At 39.7% G+C, this 18,414-nt stretch overlaps 1 protein-coding gene across 1 annotated transcript; it reads left to right on the forward strand.

Annotated features, from left to right (window-relative positions):
- The first annotated feature begins 1,493 nt into the window (after nt 1–1,493).
- On the forward strand, nt 1,494–18,354 carry smarcd1 (SWI/SNF related, matrix associated, actin dependent regulator of chromatin, subfamily d, member 1). The gene is made up of 13 exons (XM_042406346.1): nt 1,494–1,710; nt 5,443–5,618; nt 6,654–6,696; nt 7,387–7,509; nt 10,005–10,127; nt 10,795–10,911; nt 11,235–11,336; nt 11,495–11,656; nt 12,943–13,040; nt 13,304–13,439; nt 15,515–15,637; nt 16,364–16,465; nt 17,381–18,354. The coding sequence occupies exons 1-13, from the start codon at nt 1,525–1,527 to the stop codon at nt 17,432–17,434; spliced, it is 1,545 nt and encodes a 514-aa protein (XP_042262280.1). The 5' UTR covers nt 1,494–1,524; the 3' UTR covers nt 17,435–18,354.
- The last annotated feature ends 60 nt before the right edge of the window (nt 18,355–18,414 follow it).

Genomic DNA, 18,414 nt, shown 5'->3' on the forward strand with positions numbered 1-18,414 from the left:
AGTGATATTACAAAGAGATGGAAGTTAACCTTCTTGGTCTTCCTGTGACAAACCCAGACAGGCATGTTTGGTTTGGCTTTGCTGCACATCCAGACGTTCGGTTTTAGAGAAGCAGCTAACAGACTGATTCACAGACGGTGAACATATTTGGAATAATTCACAAGAGATACTGTCATTTATCTGCATATGACACAGTTGACATCAGAGTGTGGTTTTAAAACTAAATGAGGAAAATAAAATGTAAGTAATTTTAAAAAATGTAAGCCAGATTATTTGGTTGGATAGTTTGATAGAGTTTCAGTGTTAAGGGACATATGATTACTTTAACATATGTATTGATGTTATTTTTGTCTTCTTTTTACATATCTAACTTTGTGATGTTTGTTTCTTTGAAGGTAAACTATGTTGTTTCAGTAATATGTTTATATCTTATATTCAATTTGATTTGCAATAAAAGATCTTAGTATGTTTTTAAAAAGTGCAGATAGCAGAGTAAAAAGATAAAGTATACCTTACATATATTATTGTTACGTCTCATTACACAAGTATAAGAGAGTAAAAATCTTTCAGCTCCTCAACAATGCAGGAAAGGAAAAAAAGAAATATTTAAACTAGCAAAAGCAATAGTAATAGATAAGAGTATAAACAACAAGAGGTGTATTTTAATGATTCATGTTTTATTGAATTTACAATATAAGCAAATACACATTCTGTAATCAGTGGTGGAAAGTGACTACAGTAAGTACATTTACTCAAGTACTGTACTTAAGTACAATTTTGAGGTACTTGTACTTTACTTGAGTATTTCCATTGTATGCTGCTTTATACTTCCAGTCCACCACATTTCGGAGGGAAGTATTGTACTTTCTACTACACTACATTTGTTTGACAGCTTTAGTTACTTTTCAGAAGACGATTTGACACAATAGATAAAATCACATATATTATAATAATATAATATAATAATATTTCTTCTTTCCTCTCCCATTAATCATCTCACGACCCCTTCTAAGATTTATCTGTTGAGCCTTTGGAGGGGCCCGACCCCTAGGTTTGGAACCACCGGACTAAATTAGCTAATTGTATATAAAGTAGTTCAAACTAGCTCCACCTCCAGCAGCTACAACAGTAACATGCTGCTTATACACTGATGCCTCAGTATTAATAATCTAATGATGTCATATATAAAAATTTTATCAGTCAGAGGCACGAAATGAGTACTTTTACTTTAATACTTTAAGTACATTTTGCAGCTAATACTTACGTACTTTTACTTAAGTAAATTGTGATTTTTTATGTAGGACTTTTACTTGTAAAGGAGTATTATTTTATTGCTGTATTGGTACTTTTACTTGAGGATATGAATACTTCTTTCACCACTGTCTGTAATTACTGTTTTTCGATGCAGTACCTCAAACACACCGCTGAGGTCGCTGTGGCACCGTGAACACCACCCAAATCGCAGTTCTCGCTCTCGCGGTAGTTCCGTGCATCCACCGTCCGGCGGCGACATTCAGAGAGGAGATGGCGGCCAGAGGGGGGTTTCAGTCAGCACCAACTGGAGGTGGTGGCGGAGCAATGGGACCTGGACCTCCGGTACCGGGTGCAGGACCAGGCATGGGCCCCGGGACTCCCTCTGGGAGGATGGTACCCTCGTCGGCGGCGCAGAACCACATGTACCGCTCCCCGATGCCCGGGCCCGGCTACCCGGTGAGATATCGCTCCGTCTTTTAGCTCGCCCGCTAGAACAAAGCCTCTCACCGCTGCTTTGTCACTGGTGGCTAACGTTAACCTTCGGGCCACGGCTCAAACGAGCTGGTTGCCCCATCGAAAAGTGGCTTCAGAGACGTTTTAACCGCTCACTTTAATCACTATCAGAGTTTGTTTGTTGTTTGAATCTGTTAAACCTCCCGCCCGCTAACATTTAGCCAGTTAGTTACGGTAGCCAGCTAGCTTAGCATGCTAACGCCGCTAGTTAACTGTGCTTTCATACAGTTTAATAGCTGAAATAACGTTATGCGGGTTGTGAGTACTTTTCCAAACTGTGTAAAGTTAAACAAATGAGCCTTCTATGTTATACGTTCAGATAGTTCAAGCTTGATAAAATATAAAAGTTAGCTGTGGTTAAGTAACGTGCCTCGTCCACTAATGAATGAATCGCCTGCAGCTAATGTTTGTACATTTTCAAATGTAAAAACAATGAAAACAGCAGAGGCTCAAACTAGCACCAGACTGCACGCTGTGTGTGTGTGTGTGTGTTTATAGGGGATGAAGTTGATGTTTTCCAGCTTGTTGAGGTAAAATCTGTGTCTAGTTCTGGTAATGCTACTATCACCTGGATGTGAAAGCTGCTTACACAACAGATGTTAGAAGTTAGGTGACCTGGTTGGTTGCTCAAATTAATTTTTTTTTTTGGGGGGGGGGGGGGGGGTGGCTTTTCAAACATTCACTGTGCAAGAAACGTGTTGTTATTGCACATTTAAACTATTAGCCCAGTAGTATCAGGAATTTATTGGTTATTAAGTTGTGATCAGTCTTTTGAAAGAGCTGCTTCACCCTTTAATCAGTAGTCCGGTTTGTCCATCCAGGTAATGTGTGTTGTGCTCAGCTCTACACAGTGTAGTTCAGTGTAAAATAACACAATTTACCATGAAGTATGTGGTCAGCAAGCACAGTCTGATGCTAAATAGGTACTGTCTTAACACAAAACGTGAAAATAGAAAATGAAGGTGTTATATAAAGTAGAAAATGCATGATCAGAGGGGTAGATACTTTTATAATAGCTGTCTGTCTTGCCAATTAGGAATGGCAGCACCTGTGGAGGTCCTGCCATCCTGTAGCAAATGCATTCAAGGATTTGTCACACCGCTCTTCTTATAACTAGGACCGCAATTAATATGTATCATTATCAGTGTAGTCAATAAAATGTCAGAAAACAGTGAGAAACGCTCATTTAAATGCCCTCCACCTTGAAGTCGGCCTATAGTGAGGTCTTCAGATTGCTTGTTTTGTTTGACCAATAGTCCAAAACATAAATATATTCAGATATTCACACTATTACTAACACTACTAATAAGACACAATTGCAGCCTGACAATTGTGAAACTAGAATAAGCGAATGTTTGGCATTTTTGCTTGAAAAATGACCTGGACAGTCAAGATAATAATCAAGAATTTCTATTGAACCACTAATTATTTAAGCTCTAAATATAATATAGTGTTTAATTTGTCTGGGCTGTTCTAGGGACTTTAAATCCTGAATATTTACAAATTGTATGACTTGATGTTTTTGAATTGCTTATTGTTCTCCATCCATATGTGTGAATGCACTAAGACCTGGGTTGCAAATAGTACTGTGTGGTTACTGTTGTTGCAAAATCTGTTTGTAAATATGTCAATAAACAGCACCAGATTATAACTTAATGTTCTGACTTGTGGACCTGTATTTTCCAATATTGCATTGGATAATGGGTAGATCTCCATGTAATATGCTGTTTCTTACAGTGGCACATTTGTGTTTTTCTATTTTAAATAGATAGAAAATTATAAGTAATTTCTTGCTGTTCCACAGCAGTTGAAGTGCTTGCTGCTTAGCTACAAGCAACCTGAATCACAATTCTGTGAAAGGATGTTATATCTTTTTTTCTCGAGCGTCCTTGACAGCTTTCACTCGCACAAGCAGCCTTCTACAACATGGTCAAAGAGTCTTCCTACCCTGAATACTGCAGAACTCCAGTTGTTCTCAGTAAACCAAGGTTGTACTGATGTATAGTGTAAAGAGCATTAAATGATCGACATGCAGTTCCTTTCTGCCCACACTGCACCATGTGGAAAAGGCAGAGCGCGCTCATCTAGCTTGTATTGTGGACAGGTCAATGTCCGGCACTCTTCCTCCCATCAGCCTTCCATCGTAAGCTCAGGGAAGAGTTCGTTTTGCCTTCATCTGCCTCATTTGTTGGGCTGGATGCTGGAAGGAAAGCTGCAGTCAGTGATTTGTCTGCTGTTCTCACCTGCTGCACTCATGCTGTCAGATACAAGAAGTCGCCTGTTTGAGTTCTTAGTGCATGGCGTGGTGAGTTGGCAGCACTTGCTGTTCACATATTAACCTGTGTGATTAGCTGGCATGCAAGTTGTTGCTATGTTTTTCTGGTAGCTCTCTAGCCTCTTGCTTCAAATATCAGAGTAAGTGGATTTGATGATTTTAAAAAAGCAAAAAGTATTTGTTTTTCTTGTACTTGTGTCATAATGCAGGAATATGTTTTACTTAGTTTAGAATGAATGCATTTACATCAAGCAATGCACAGCTAATGCTTTGCTACATTTTATGTCAACATTTCTGCACTGGCAGCGTCCATATGGACTCATGAAAATCAGAACATAGTAGATTTTTGAAAGCGTTCGTCGCACACAATAACCTTGGTGATTCATCTGTCTTTACTAAAATGGAGGTGCTTTTGGTGTTTTTCTTTTTGTAGGTACACAGCTATTCATGAATCCAGACAGTAACCTAGAGATATTGACTTGTTTGTTCACCAAATTGCAGCCATAAGTTTAGCTTACCTGATCGTTAGTATTTGTTGAAGGCAAGATGACGTCCACAAATGTCACTGAATTAAGATGAACTTGCATCACGTCTGATGTGTAGCCCTGTTTACACACATTAATGCCTCCTTTTGAATCATGTTTTTTGACAGGGCTCACAGTTACTTTATTACTACAGTACCTATTTGTTGAAGCATTAATTAAACTGTATTGAGCTGCAGTGGGAGTGCATAGGTGGTGCACAAATAGCTGTGATTGTAAGTCGGTGAGGGATTGTATCCAAGTGACCCTCTCCAGGTTGTTTGGAGCGTCTGCATGGGGATGGAATATAATGATATATAATTACAAAATTAGGTCAGTTTTTGCAGTGCAGCAACTGTTAGAGCGGATCCTTGAACAGAAGCAAAAGAGGCAAATCTGAGAGCACGATGTAGCACAACTTTGGCACAAAAGTAGCACCAGCCACCAGCCAAATGCTGGTAAAATATGCAAGTGGCTGGTAAATTTGCTTCACTCACCAGCCAAAAAAGACAATGGTCGTCTATTGAGTGGCTGGTAACAGTTGAACATTCACTAGCCATTTGGCTGGTGGACAAAAAATTAAATTTTGAGAAAATCTGAGCACAACACACCTACAACTACTGTATAAAAGTATAAATAAAAAGCGTAAAGCGGTGCACAGACCATATTCCTGTACTTTGAATAAGCCTGGGAATGAAAGTAGAAATGGTATTTACCAGCATGTGTAAAACTTCAATGGAAGCGCTGAAGTATCTCTGTATTCCAGACTCGAGGGCTGTGAAGTGACTTGTGAAATGGAAAACTACTGCCAGGTGAATGTTTTTTTCATATGATTTATTTTTTTTAAAAAATGTAATTTTTCCTATCTTTTCTATGCAGAGACCGGGCATGCCTCCATCTAGCCGTATGACCCCGCAAGGACCAGCCATGGGCCCACCAGGATACGGCAACAGCCCTGTGTCTCGCCCCGGGATGCCTGGCGTGATGGACCCATCACGCAAAAGGCCCGCCCCGCAACAGATTCAGCAGGTTCAGCAGCAAAACCGTAACCAGCAGTAAGTGTCCCCCCCCCCCCCCCCCCCATCCAGCAGAGCTGCCTCATTTCAAACAGAAGATCAATCCTTAGAGCTAAACTTTAATTATATCCATCGTTATATGAAAAGTCATCCAGCTTGAAGCGAGAGCAGAAGTTGGTGTTGTGATTGTGATCAGAGGTCTGCAGAGGTCTGGTATTTTTAATCCTACACACACACACTCCGCTCAAGAATTTTTATCACTGCTGCCCAAAATAATGTTTGGTATTGGAAATCTGTTTTTTTTTCTTCCCATTCCACAGGGAAAATAAATTACATGGCCTTTTTTAATGTAAAGAAAACTAGAAAGTTTTACAAAGAACTTACAGTAGAATTAACTGAAAATAAGCCACATTCAATAGCTTTAAACTTAAAAAAAAACTGCTTCAGCTTGGGTCAGTGGGAGCTAAAAGTTAATATTTTGTTTGACTCTCAAAGTCAATTTACCTAACAGATTAGGTAGGTGAAAAAACACCGAAAAAGATTTTGGAAAAGAAGTTTTGTTTAATATTATTGACATTTAAATGAAATGTATTTGATTGTCTACTCAACTAGTCTTAAAAGAGGGGCGGGGGGGTGTGAAATGGTGTGAGAGAGAGAGAAACTAAACTGAACTTGAAGACAGGGCATGTACGTGCATGGTTGAGCCCAATAATAAGTGTCTGTAATATTTTTATATATAAAATTTCATCCTGTGCTCATCCGCCATCGTTTAATGATAGTGCTCGTTGTAATAAATCATTGCAACATTTGTCATTGGACCTGTGTGATCCTCTGCATGAGCCCTCTAGATGTGGGACTGAATCATTGAGATTGTGTTAATGCAGCATTGCTCTTTGTGTGTCTCTGTATACGTTTGGGTTGTATGATCCAGGTATTGTGTATAATCCGAAATATAAAGACTGAACAGTTTAACTGGCTCATTTTGTATTTTTGTGACGATGTACAGAGCCGCTCTGCCGCACACGTCAAACTTATCTTGTTTTCATAATTTGTTTTCTTTCTTTTTTTTTACAGCACAAAGAAGAAGAAGATGGCTGATAAAATTCTACCTCAGAGGGTGAGTATTAAGCAAACAATGGTGCATGGGAATTCATTAACTCTGGCCTTGAAATAGGAGAGATTACATTTGCTAGTCTGTTTGAATTTTTATTCAGGTGTGGCTCTTAACAAAGAAAAATTAGTCTTTAAAGGACCCTGTTTCAACTGGATGGATGAAGACTGTGGCGGTGTTAATGTTTGAAAATCTGACAAATCAGATAAGAAAAAAAATCCCTGCATTACAACTCCTCAACTAAGTTCATGAACTCCTTCATTAAGTTCATTTTGCACTTCTTCCACACATCAAATCACCCTGATAGTTGATATTGTTGTAACCTTTTATTTTTGACTGTATAGAGATGGAAGTTGTTTTCCATTATAATTGAGCATGTTGGGTAAAATTTGAATGCTTTCTGTGCCCAATATTGGATGAATATATCATGTATTGGAGAAATATATTTTGTTCACAGTCATGCTGAAGTGTTTTTGTTAATTCCTATAACACCTGGTATTCATTGCAATCACTGAATTTTGAAATTATTATGTAGCAGTTATTCGAGCGATTACGGCTGCTCGCTGACACATTCTCGCAGCGACAACCTCTTACGTTACGTACAGGCCAAAACTGACGACGTGCTCCTGAGTGTATCTGTTCAGCTGGTTAGATATTACACTAGTGGTCACCATTGTTTACTTTGTTCTGTCCCAGATCAGGGAACTGGTCCCAGAGTCTCAGGCTTACATGGATCTACTGGCTTTTGAGAGGAAGCTGGACCAGACCATCATGCGCAAGAGGCTGGACATTCAGGAGGCCCTCAAGAGGCCTATTAAGGTTTGTTTCACTCAGTTTTCATTCCTGTTGCTCCTTTAATCATTCATTTTAAAGCTGTTTAGAACTGCAGGGCTTACATGCTTTCTATAACTGGGTATTTAAAGGTAATTTTCAGTTTTTCATAATTGCCAAGACTCATTTATTGAAACCGTCCACCCTTTTCTCAAAACTGTAAACACAAAAAACCCAATTTTCAAACTATGTTCACAAAACCTCTGACTCTTTTTTGTAAAATCAAACAGTCGTCTCAAAACAGTTTTATCTGTGCTCAAAATCAAACAATGTTTTCAGATCATACACTCAGCCAGTCAAAATATAAACACTATTGAACATTCATTACACACTACGTCAAAAAATGGAAAACGCAGTGTTCAGGGCTTGTAGCTCCAGAAAAAAAATATTTATTGTTTATAATGCAGTAAATGCATTTTCCAAAAGAAATACTCACATCTCAGTAACACAGTTTAGATACAGTATTGAATGTCTGAGGATTCAGCATTTGCATACAGTTAAAATACAGAACTGCCAAAGACAAAATGTAAATGAAAAGCACATTATAGTACACTGTAAGCATAACTGCAAAATCCAAGCCTACAAGTGATTCATTTGGCATCATGTCTTTGTGCTGGATCAGGCCAGAGAACTTTATCTACATCACAGGCGATGTTGTTTCTAGTCAGGCAACAGGGGGAGGAAAAACCCTCTGGTGTGCCGGTTCCAGCCTTGGCAAGACTCCACACTTACGTCATCACAGGTCAATACCATGGCCTGTAGATTGTCCCTGGTATAGGGTTTTTGGTCATAGACCTTCCACTGCCATGCAGAGAAAAACTCTTCTCTTGGGTTGAGGAATGAGGAGTATGGTGGAAGGCAAATATTTATGAATAACTGGTTGATGTTGAACCACCACTCATGATCCTGCTGCTCATGCCGAAACAAAACATCCCGAAGACCACCCAGACATGTAAGAAGATGTTATATGGCCCCAAGGTGGCATGACAGTAGAGAACCACACGATTACTTATGGCTGCACCAAGTGTCACATTGCCACCACACTGGCCAGGGACTCCTGCCTCTCCTCCTCCTCTTCATCAGACTGAACCCAGCCTCATCCACAAAAATATATTCATGGGGTCTTTCCATTGAATCAAGTTCAGACACTCACTGTATGTAAAAATTGATATAGCTTTGTAAGTGGTACCGAAAGATAGACCTATGCTGCAGTGGGTATGCACTCCTGACACACTTCACAATATAGTGCAGCTTGACAGTAGTATTTAGTGTATATATAGTATTGTACAGTAAACAATCAGCAATGAACGTGTCTGTTTGAATGTTCACTTACTTGCACATACTGAAATCAATGATCTTTGACCTTTTCTGAGTTACGCTCAAAGGATAATCTGTACACTTGCTTCATACTCACCCTGTTGCGCTGGAAGACGTGGTCAATGGTGGAAAGGTTGCATGCGCATTGCATTCATCGTCAGTCTCCTTTATAGTGATGTACTGGAACATCTGTAGACAGTAAACTTTTAATGACAAAAAAAAATGTCTCTGTCTATCACAGTTGCTCGAATTTGATCTGAAATTACTGTTCTTGGTCTCCTCCTCCTCCTCCTCTTCCTCCTCACCCACCACCTCTTACACGCATTCTTCCTCCTCTGCCTCTCAGATTGTTTCCATCCATTTTTGGTATCAACCATCAATCTGTGCTGCCTGTGCACTCTGAACCGACTTATATTGGTTTCATGATATCATTAGCAAGTGTGAACAATTTAGAGTCGTCGTGTGTGTGTGTAAGCTATGACATCTGTGATTTAATTGTGTTTAACTTTTGCCATCTGTGGTTATAATTATGCATCACAGTGCAAAGTGTGTTTTAGTGAGTGAGAATGTGTTAAGAGTTTTGTTAAAAAAAAAGACTAAATGAGATCTGCAAATTGTGTCTAACTCTGTGAAAATTGTTTAAGGTTTTGCCAAAAGAGCGATCGATTCAATAAATGGGTTCAGTGTTTGGCTCAGAGAATCAGGTTTAATGTTTTTAGCGATCCAGAAAAACTGTAATGAGGGCTTGTTATTCCAAAGTGCCTCACAACACAAGAGTTAATACATTTGTTATAGAAAATAGAGTGTAGACTGTTTGTTTTAAAGGCTGTTTATATGTGGCAGTGGACTAAAATACATCATAACGTCGAAGGTGGACAGCATGCCTGCCTTATACTTTCTATAAATTGAATGCCGTCACAATATCTGCGTTCTGCTCTTAAATGAAGCTACATGTGATCCCAGCAGTGCTATCTCATCTTTGCCCTGAGCGAGATTGACTTTATCGAATGAAACAGAACTCGACTCTTTGGGGTTTTAAGGAGCAGCTGCGTTTAGAAAGCTGAAGTTTGCCCATCTGCGCTTATCATCACAGCAGATATTAAGTCTGTGTTGAGAGACTGATAACATTTCAATTTAAAGTTTCTTTTTGACTGATTGTTTTCTAGCAAAAGAGAAAGCTCCGGATCTTCATATCCAACACCTTCAACCCCGCAAAGCCTGATGCTGAGGACGGAGAGGGCACAGTTGCATCGTGGGAGCTACGTGTCGAGGGGCGTCTGCTGGAAGATGTAAGATTCATTATAGAAATATGTTTGTTTAATTTCCTGAGAGACGGTTTCCTGTTAATATTTAGTCATGGCTGCCAGCGTAATATGACACGCATAAGGCTTTTGGAGAGGAGCAAGGAGAGCATCTTGGTTTTACTATTAAGTTTTAATACTTTACAGATTCATATTTCAAATTTAAACAAAGTAATTGTTCAACTACAAACCATCTAGAGAGTGCTGCACATAGTCTAAATTTGCTATTTTAATTATAGAAAATATTTAGAAGCAAATATACCCAAATCTTAGAGCATTGTACGAGGATGAATTGTGCCCAGCTGTGTCTATTTAGATGAATCATTTTGTTGTCACCTGTAAGTGAAATGCTTTCAAAATTTGGAGGACTGTGATTCATTTAAAATGACGGCAGTTCATGTCACGCTGTTTTGAGAAATCCTGCTAATTAAGAAACAGACAAACAAACAGGACATAATATCCAAAGCAAAGGTAACAATAAAAACGTAGGAAGCCACATTTCAGTTTTCATAAAAGTTTTAAATTTCTGCAGGTCTTGTGTCTATATCGTCCCCTTTCGGCCTTAAGAATCCGCATCTTATTTTAATCCTTCCTTGTCCAAAATTGCTCGTGTGCACATCTCTGATAACAAGTAACAACGCTTTTTGCTTTCCAGACGGCCGTGTCCAAGTATGAAGCCACTAAACAGAAAAGGAAGTTCTCCTCTTTCTTCAAGTCCCTGGTGATTGAGTTGGACAAGGATCTGTATGGTCCAGATAATCACCTTGTGGAAGTAAGACCATTTTTTATGTATTTGATTACTCCCCCCCCGATCATTTATTGCCTTCAGATTCTCATTAGTAAACTGTTTTCTTCTATTTTTTTGCATGCTCTGGTGCATTTTAACACACATTTGAGCATTAAAAAATTTAATGTCTATCCATTTATTACTTCTTTCCTATGGTAATTTTGTGATTTAACAATATTTCTCTAGTAATAATGAATCAAATTGTGTATTACTGCAGTGACAATTAAAACTTTGCCATAGAGAAGTGAAGAATATCAGTTTTATAGATTGATATGAACCTGTTATTAATGTATTTTCATGATTTTTAGTGGCATAGGACCGCCACCACCCAGGAGACTGATGGTTTCCAGGTTAAGAGGCCAGGTGACGTGGGCGTCCGCTGCACTGTCCTGCTCATGCTCGACTACCAGGTAAGTGCTCAGGGTTTACCCGCCTCCCCAAGTACGCCTCAAACATTTGTTCAGTCACTGGAGATAAAAGGGAGCCCAGGTCATCGTCTGACAGCAGATTTGTCGGTTTCTCGACTCCACTCTTCATTTCCGTCCTTCTTTTTCCACGTACCAAACAGCCCCCTCAGTTCAAGCTGGACCCCCGGCTGGCTCGTATGCTGGGTATCCACACCCAGACCAGACCTGTCATCATTCAGGCTCTGTGGCAGTACGTCAAGACCCACAAGCTCCAAGACCCTCACGAGCGCGAGTTCATCAACTGTGACAAATACCTGCAGCAGGTGAGTGGAGTCCTTGTGTGGCATGCATTAAAACCTTTAAAATTTAAATGAAAGATCAGTAGTACACTTTGTTACTTTATAATTCACCAAAAAAGTCTTAATAATTTCATCCTAAGTGTTTGCAAGCGGCCCTTTGTGCTTAAGGGTGAAATAACCGACAGTCACATAGTTGTCCTGGTTCCTGGTCTTGGTGTCGTACAGTCCGCCTCTCTTCTCTTCCCTTTGTCCTTGTATGGAGACTCTCTCTCTCCCTCTCTGGGTCACTGAGTGTTTTCCCAGTGCAACTTTTTTTTTCCCTACTGGGCCAAAATAAACACAGGATTGTGGAAAGTTGATGATGAATTTTCTACTAAGTGAACGTATGAAACAAATCGGTGGTTAGCTCGCAGTTTCTTGTAAATAAAAGAATGATTTGTAATGTAGTAAGATAGTTTAGCTTTTTAATTCTTTCTTCCCCACACAGTCGGTAAAAAACGAGAGGCCACAACAGACTGTAACAGCAGAGAGCAACACAGCTTAAGACAAAGAGGACAGAGCGGATTATAACAAATGTTGGCACAGACGAGAAATAACTGTAAAAAATAACCATAATGTAAGAGGCTGAGCTGCAGAACAAAACATGGTGGTTTGCTGCAGCTGAGTTAAAACGTTAGTGGTCAATAAATATGTAATTTATCTAAAATATTATTTTAAAAACACACATAAGGATACACAAATGAGTCAAAGAGAAATAACTCAGTGCACTCACCCTGCCCAGAAACTGTAGACTTTTTTATCATAGTGAAGTTAATTGCTGTGTGTTGTCCCTGATGAAATTATTTTATGTAGTAACTCAATTTCTCAACTATCTTCAAGACATGATTGTCAAGTCTACATTTGGTGGATGAGTCAGTCCAAGTTTCTAAAAGTGTCCATCTGTTTATCTAGAACTTCAGTAGACATACAGGCTGTTCAATAAAACGGCTATAATTTATATTTTTTATGATAACAATATATTAAATTACAATGTGAGGGTCCTCACAGGTGTGATGAACCTAAGTTTTCAACTCATTGTTTAGCTAATGTTGCTGCTTGATGTGTAAATAAGCAACAGTTAATATCAATTTTGATATTTACCATATAATATTATAATATGATAATATTTCGATGTTGTGTTCACAGTGTGTTTCCGCTGCCCCAGTGGCCAAAAAAAATCAATCATTACAGGTTTAATTATATTCACCCACCAGGTATTGTGTCCAAATAGCACTTACTGCAATAAATTAAGAGTTGACTTGATTTTGCAGATCTTTGAGACCCAGCGAATGAAGTTCTCTGAGATCCCGCAGCGTTTGCATGCACTCCTGATGCCCCCAGAGCCCATCATCATCAACCATGTGATCAGGTAACTTCACAAAGACGACAACAACGCTGTCTTCACCCAGAAAATGTCTCAAAATTTGAAAGTTGTGTTTAAAAAAAATAATCCGTCCACCAAGTTTTTTTGAACTGTGGATTGAGAATTTTTCCCCCAGTGTAAGAAGTGGGGTCGCTTTGTAAATCCAGATTAGTTTTTTCTGCGTTTTGATTTTATCACCTGCTGCTGTGGTGCCGTGACCACACATCATCAAAACTAAATGTGCTGTGTATAATGTTTTCTTCTAACAGTGTGGATCCTAATGACCAAAAGAAGACTGCTTGCTATGACATTGACGTGGAGGTGGATGACACACTGAAGACCCAGATGAACTCCTTCCTGCTCTCCACAGCCAGTCAGCAGGAAATAGCAGGCCTGGACAACAAGGTATAGACACCGGTCCACCAGCAGGATGTCACTCGGTTTTTGTCTTTGTCCTTGAGATGTGTAATGAAAGGCAGTTTGTCCACAGTGGGAGTCGTATTTCCTGTTTCCTGCAGTATTTCTGTGCTTTTTTTTGTGGGGTTTTGATCTATTATGCCATTAAATTGCTCCCTACAGTAGAACAACTAGCTCTCCCTCAAATGTCACGCTTAAAAAGAGGTGGGGCGGGGGGGGGGGGCTTTTTCCCCAAGTACATGGAAATAGCACTTATTTTCCTGCAGTTGTCTCTAAATGGTTCATGTGACAACTTCCATCTGCTCTAACTGCGTTAAAGCCATTTTAAACACAGTTGATTTAAATCGAATGTGAAGGAGCTGTTTTTCATCAAACCCTTGTTCCATTGAGACCACTGCGTCATGTTTTTTTTTTTTTTCCCCCATTTTTGTGTGCCCGCTGAGGGCAATTTCACACATATCTGCTCTCAAATTGTTGCTTGTGTATCATTGCCTTTTATCCAGCAAGCATTGAGGTCAGTCGGGTCTTCTTGACCTCCTGCTAGCAGCCATTACCTTGGCTGGGATTGCTGTAATCACATTGATAAGACCCGGAGCCGTTTCCCCTAGACGTCTTCCTGTGTAGTCTTTGTTCTGAGACAAATCAACTATGTAAATAGAGAGAACTTGTTTATAGTTTACAGGCGCCTTTCATTTTGTTACTTTATTGTGGGGATTAGTAAAGATTACTGATATACACTCTGTTCCTGCTGGTCTGATATCTGGAAAAAGTTTGCTGCAGAACCTGTCCCAGTCGTCTCTGCGTTGATAGTATAGTGTTTTGACTCTCAGATACATGGAAACCTGCAGCATTTTTTTTCCAAATATAGTTTTTCTGGACATGTTGACCTGCAGTAAGGCAAGGCGAGCTTATTTATTTAGCACATTTCAACAACAAGGCAATTCAAAGTGCTTTACATAGAGCATGAAAGGCACAAAGACGATATAAAAGCAACACAAGGCCATGTAAAGAGACATTTAAATAAATCTAAAAAGTGTTGAATTTGGAAATTAAAAGAAGCTAAAATGGAATAAAAGTTACAGTGCAGTGTAAGATGTAAACCCTCAAATCTGGAGGGTGCTGAACGATTAAAGCAGTGGCGAACAGTATCCTCGTGTCAGGGGATGTTGATCAGGCAGTGCAGCTAAAGAATTGTGCATATAATTTTTGTGGTTGGCCAGTTAAAGGACCCTTTTTCAACAAAGTGATCTATGTTACACGTGTGGATCCGACCCTGATCCATCCCAAGGTGGGTCTGCTGGTCACTGGACGACTCTCCTTTTACCCCCAACAGTCAGTACGAGTCGTAAGCTTGTTAAACAGCCTGAAGGAAATATTGAGAATCCATCAGTGGTTGGGTGAAGCAACCGGCCGTTGTCATTCTCATCGCTGCAGTGATGTTTTTTTCATATGTAAATGTCATTTTGCAGAAAAAAATTCTCACAGCTGCTTTTTTTTTAATTTGAAAGAAACTTCTCACCCAGCGGTCTCGGGGCTTTTTCACACATGTAGCTCGTTTCCTTTTTTAGCAGGGTGTGTGGCGAATAAGTTTCATTGTGTTTCTGTAGATAACGTACCGGTTTCTGTTAAATGAAGAAAAATATCCAGTTCCACTGAGAATCTAGACCGCGACTAGAAAACAACGTCCTGACGTGCCGCTGTGTTGGAGTGTGAATCAGAGTTATGAGTCAGTTGTTTCGGTTGGTTGAGTTGATTGTGTTCTCACTGCAATCACCCTTTTTTTGGAAATCTCGGCCTGCTTGTTTTGTCCCGCAGCCGAACGCGATTGTTGTTTTTACATAAGTCCAAACGAACCGATCTTTGGGGGGGAAACGCCTCCAGTTTCAAAGCAACTGCTCCAAACAAGCCAGGTGTGAACACACTCTATCGTCTCGGCAAGATATTCATTAAACTGAGAAATGCTTCATGGTTGTTTTATATGTAAGGTTATCATATGAAATGTATCACATTCAGTTAATGATTTAATTAATACCTACTTCATTATTTGAATTCATTCTCCTCAGATCCATGAAACCATTGAGACCATCAACCAGCTGAAGACCCAGAGAGAGTTCATGCTGAGTTTTGCTAGAGATCCTCAGGGCTTTATCAACGACTGGCTGCAGTCCCAGTGCAGAGACCTCAAGGTGAGTCTGTCATGACCTCAGCAGGTCTCCATTAACATCTCATGTCAGGAATGAGATATCAAAGAAAAAAAGTAAAAACAAGAAGCATCAACAAACCCACAAGCAGAAGATCTGAGTGGTTCCCAGGTTTGGAAATGTCTTGAAGACATGTTTTAGGTTAACATTCGGTCTGTCCAGGGTTTGCTATGTCACAGTGACTCTGGTTTAAATACAAGGTTCAACTGTGGAGAGAGACAATTTAATTACATAAGTAGGCTGACATTGTGCACACAAGCTTCCCATCCAAACACAAGGCTCATCCTGCTCACTCAGGTGTACCACAGCAGGGCAGAGTCAAAATAGAGCGTGAAACATTTAATATCATGTTTGACTGAATGCACGCTCGTCCTCCCCTTCTGTCCGCTGAGTGAGCCGATTAACTGCTGACCAGCTGTCGCCCACCTGCAGTGTTTGTTCAACCGAATCTCTGTGAAATTGAACAAATTCAGACCAAAGCTCGCTGGCTGCTCCCACACAAACTGCTCAGTCAACCTTAAGTTTAAAAAAAAAAAAAAAAAAAAGCTCCCTTATGACAAAAGGTGTAGCTGTGGTCAGGGTTTTGATTCAGCCTCTTTGCTCTCTTAGCTTTATTTATCCTTCCAGAGTCCTCCCTTGTGCTCTTGAGTAAATTAATTTAATCAGTCAAGATGGCTTTTTTTTTCTAATTATGTCCTTCTCTGTAAACAGACCATGACAGATGTGGTAGCAAACCCAGAAGAAGAGCGAAGAGCCGAGTTCTACTACCAGCCATGGGCCCAGGAGGCAGTCTGTCGCTACTTCTACTCCAAGGTAATCTGTCCTCTCCTTACTCTTTCTTTTCTTATATTTTCTTATTCTTAATCTTCATGAAGTAACTTCCATAATTCTGTCCACATTGGTTTTGTAACCCCGCCCCCCCAATTCATCATGTTTGAACTGTAAGTATAATAGCTAAGTGGGGAGTTTGAAGCCGCTGGTTCTGAAAGTGTTTTTCCCCCCGTTTCAAGTTTTTCTTTCAGCGATGCTTCACGTAGAAACACAAGACTCTCACGGATAATGTAACAATCCTACAGGTTTAAGTTACGGCCAACAGTTTTAATTTTTTCACCTTTTCGTTTCTGAGAAATCGTATCTCGTCCGTCATTTTGGAACGGCGGACAGCTCAAAACACTTTCAATACCTATGAGACTCGGCAACGTTACTATGGAGACGAAGCCCGTCAGATGTGAATCGGAGCAGTAGCGAATTCAAAGCGGTTGAGAACAAAAAACCAGCATCATAGTTTCAGAATTTATCCATAATTGACCCAAATTTAAAAAGCGAACTGATTTTGAGCCGCAGATTATCTGTTCAGTTTCCTCAACATGATCATCTTTAGCTTCCGTCCACCGTCAGCTGTACAGTTATAAGTTTGTGTCAATCATAATTTCCAATTTCCCCATTTTTGATTTGCTTTCATTTCCTGTTTTTAACATTTTTCTGTATATAGTAAATGTGATGATCCATGTACACAGCAAGATAATTCCTCAGGAGAAAGTAGAGAGGATGTTGATCTTCTGATATTTTCTCCTTTTTGTATTTAAGTTTTTTTTTTCCACCCGTCGTCAGCGTGTACAGCCTTGGCGAACAGTCTGCTTTTTTATCATTTCCATTGTAGACCTTGAGAGTTTTAATCGCAGTGTTCTCGTGGTGATTAAATCCTCTTTGTGCGAAAATGTCTTTCAGGTCCAGCAGAGACGACAGGAGCTGGAGCAGGCGCTCGGCATCAGGAACACCTAAAGAAATGTGTCCAAAGGCGGCAGGCAGGAGAGACGACTGATGTGTGTGCGTGTGTGGGATGTTCAAAATGAATTCCTCCCAGAGTTTTCTGACAAACTTAGAGACATAGATGCTAGATGGCTTTACCGCTATATAGGATGTCAAATTTTTTTATCTGCACCCTGCAGCTCGGCTACTATTGCAGTTTGGTTGCTACTTCCACTTTTTTTTTTTTATATGATTCTTTTTTTTCCCCCTCTCACACCAGAGCTCCTTGAGCACAATGTATTTTCACTTGCATGTGTAAGACTTACCTGGAAGCATTCCTTTCATTTTGATACATTGTGCCCACACAAAAGTACAGATTGTACACAAAATGAAAAGCAGAGGGAGAGCAGACTGTACGTGGCAACTTTTTAATGTATTTTGTCCCCAGGAACTAAAAATATCTTAAATCAGCAGGAATGTGTTGATTGTGCCATCGTTCTTTGTTCCCCGTTTTGGAAAGTAAATTTACATTTTACACTCCCGGCCCAGCCTCCAGATGCTCGCCCATTCGGTTAAATATTGATTGTGATTGTGTTTGTAATCAATCAGGCCACTTTGCTGCATATTGGCTCTTCATGTCACTTTGTCTTAAAACTTCTCATCGGTTTGTTTTGACATTTTGTGCCACGAGTCTGTACGAGAGAACGAGACATTTTAAGGTTTAAAAGCTCAATCAGGACAGAATATACATTGCTGTGGCAAAACGATTTTGTTAAGGGTGCCAGTATGAAGTTTTTCTTTTCCTCTTTTTTTGTTATAATCATTGATCCTTGTTTTAAAAATATGTATTATATCAGTACTTGTCTTGTTAACTAGTACAGATTATCAAGGAAGTAGCTAGTATGAGTACCTCTAGTCTATATAGTTTTGTAAATACTGAGCAGAAAAAAACTGAAGATGGATGTGAAGTAAAATTGTATCTCTTATCCTGGCAAATCTTTTTCTTAACTCTT

This window comes from Thunnus maccoyii, chromosome 3 (assembly GCF_910596095.1).
Source record: "Thunnus maccoyii chromosome 3, fThuMac1.1, whole genome shotgun sequence".
NCBI lineage: Eukaryota > Metazoa > Chordata > Actinopteri > Scombriformes > Scombridae > Thunnus > Thunnus maccoyii.

What these genes read in the sequence shown, in the direction of transcription:
- smarcd1 (XM_042406346.1), top strand. Translation starts at nt 1,525, where the DNA reads ATGGCGGCCAGAGGGGGGTTTCAGTCAGCACCAACTGGAGGTGGTGGC. An exon ending in TGCCCGGGCCCGGCTACCCG is followed by an intron (nt 1,711 to 5,442) that starts GTGAGATATCGC and finishes TTTTCTATGCAG; the next exon opens with AGACCGGGCATGCCTCCATC. An exon ending in CCCAGTGCAGAGACCTCAAG is followed by an intron (nt 15,638 to 16,363) that starts GTGAGTCTGTCA and finishes CTCTGTAAACAG; the next exon opens with ACCATGACAGATGTGGTAGC.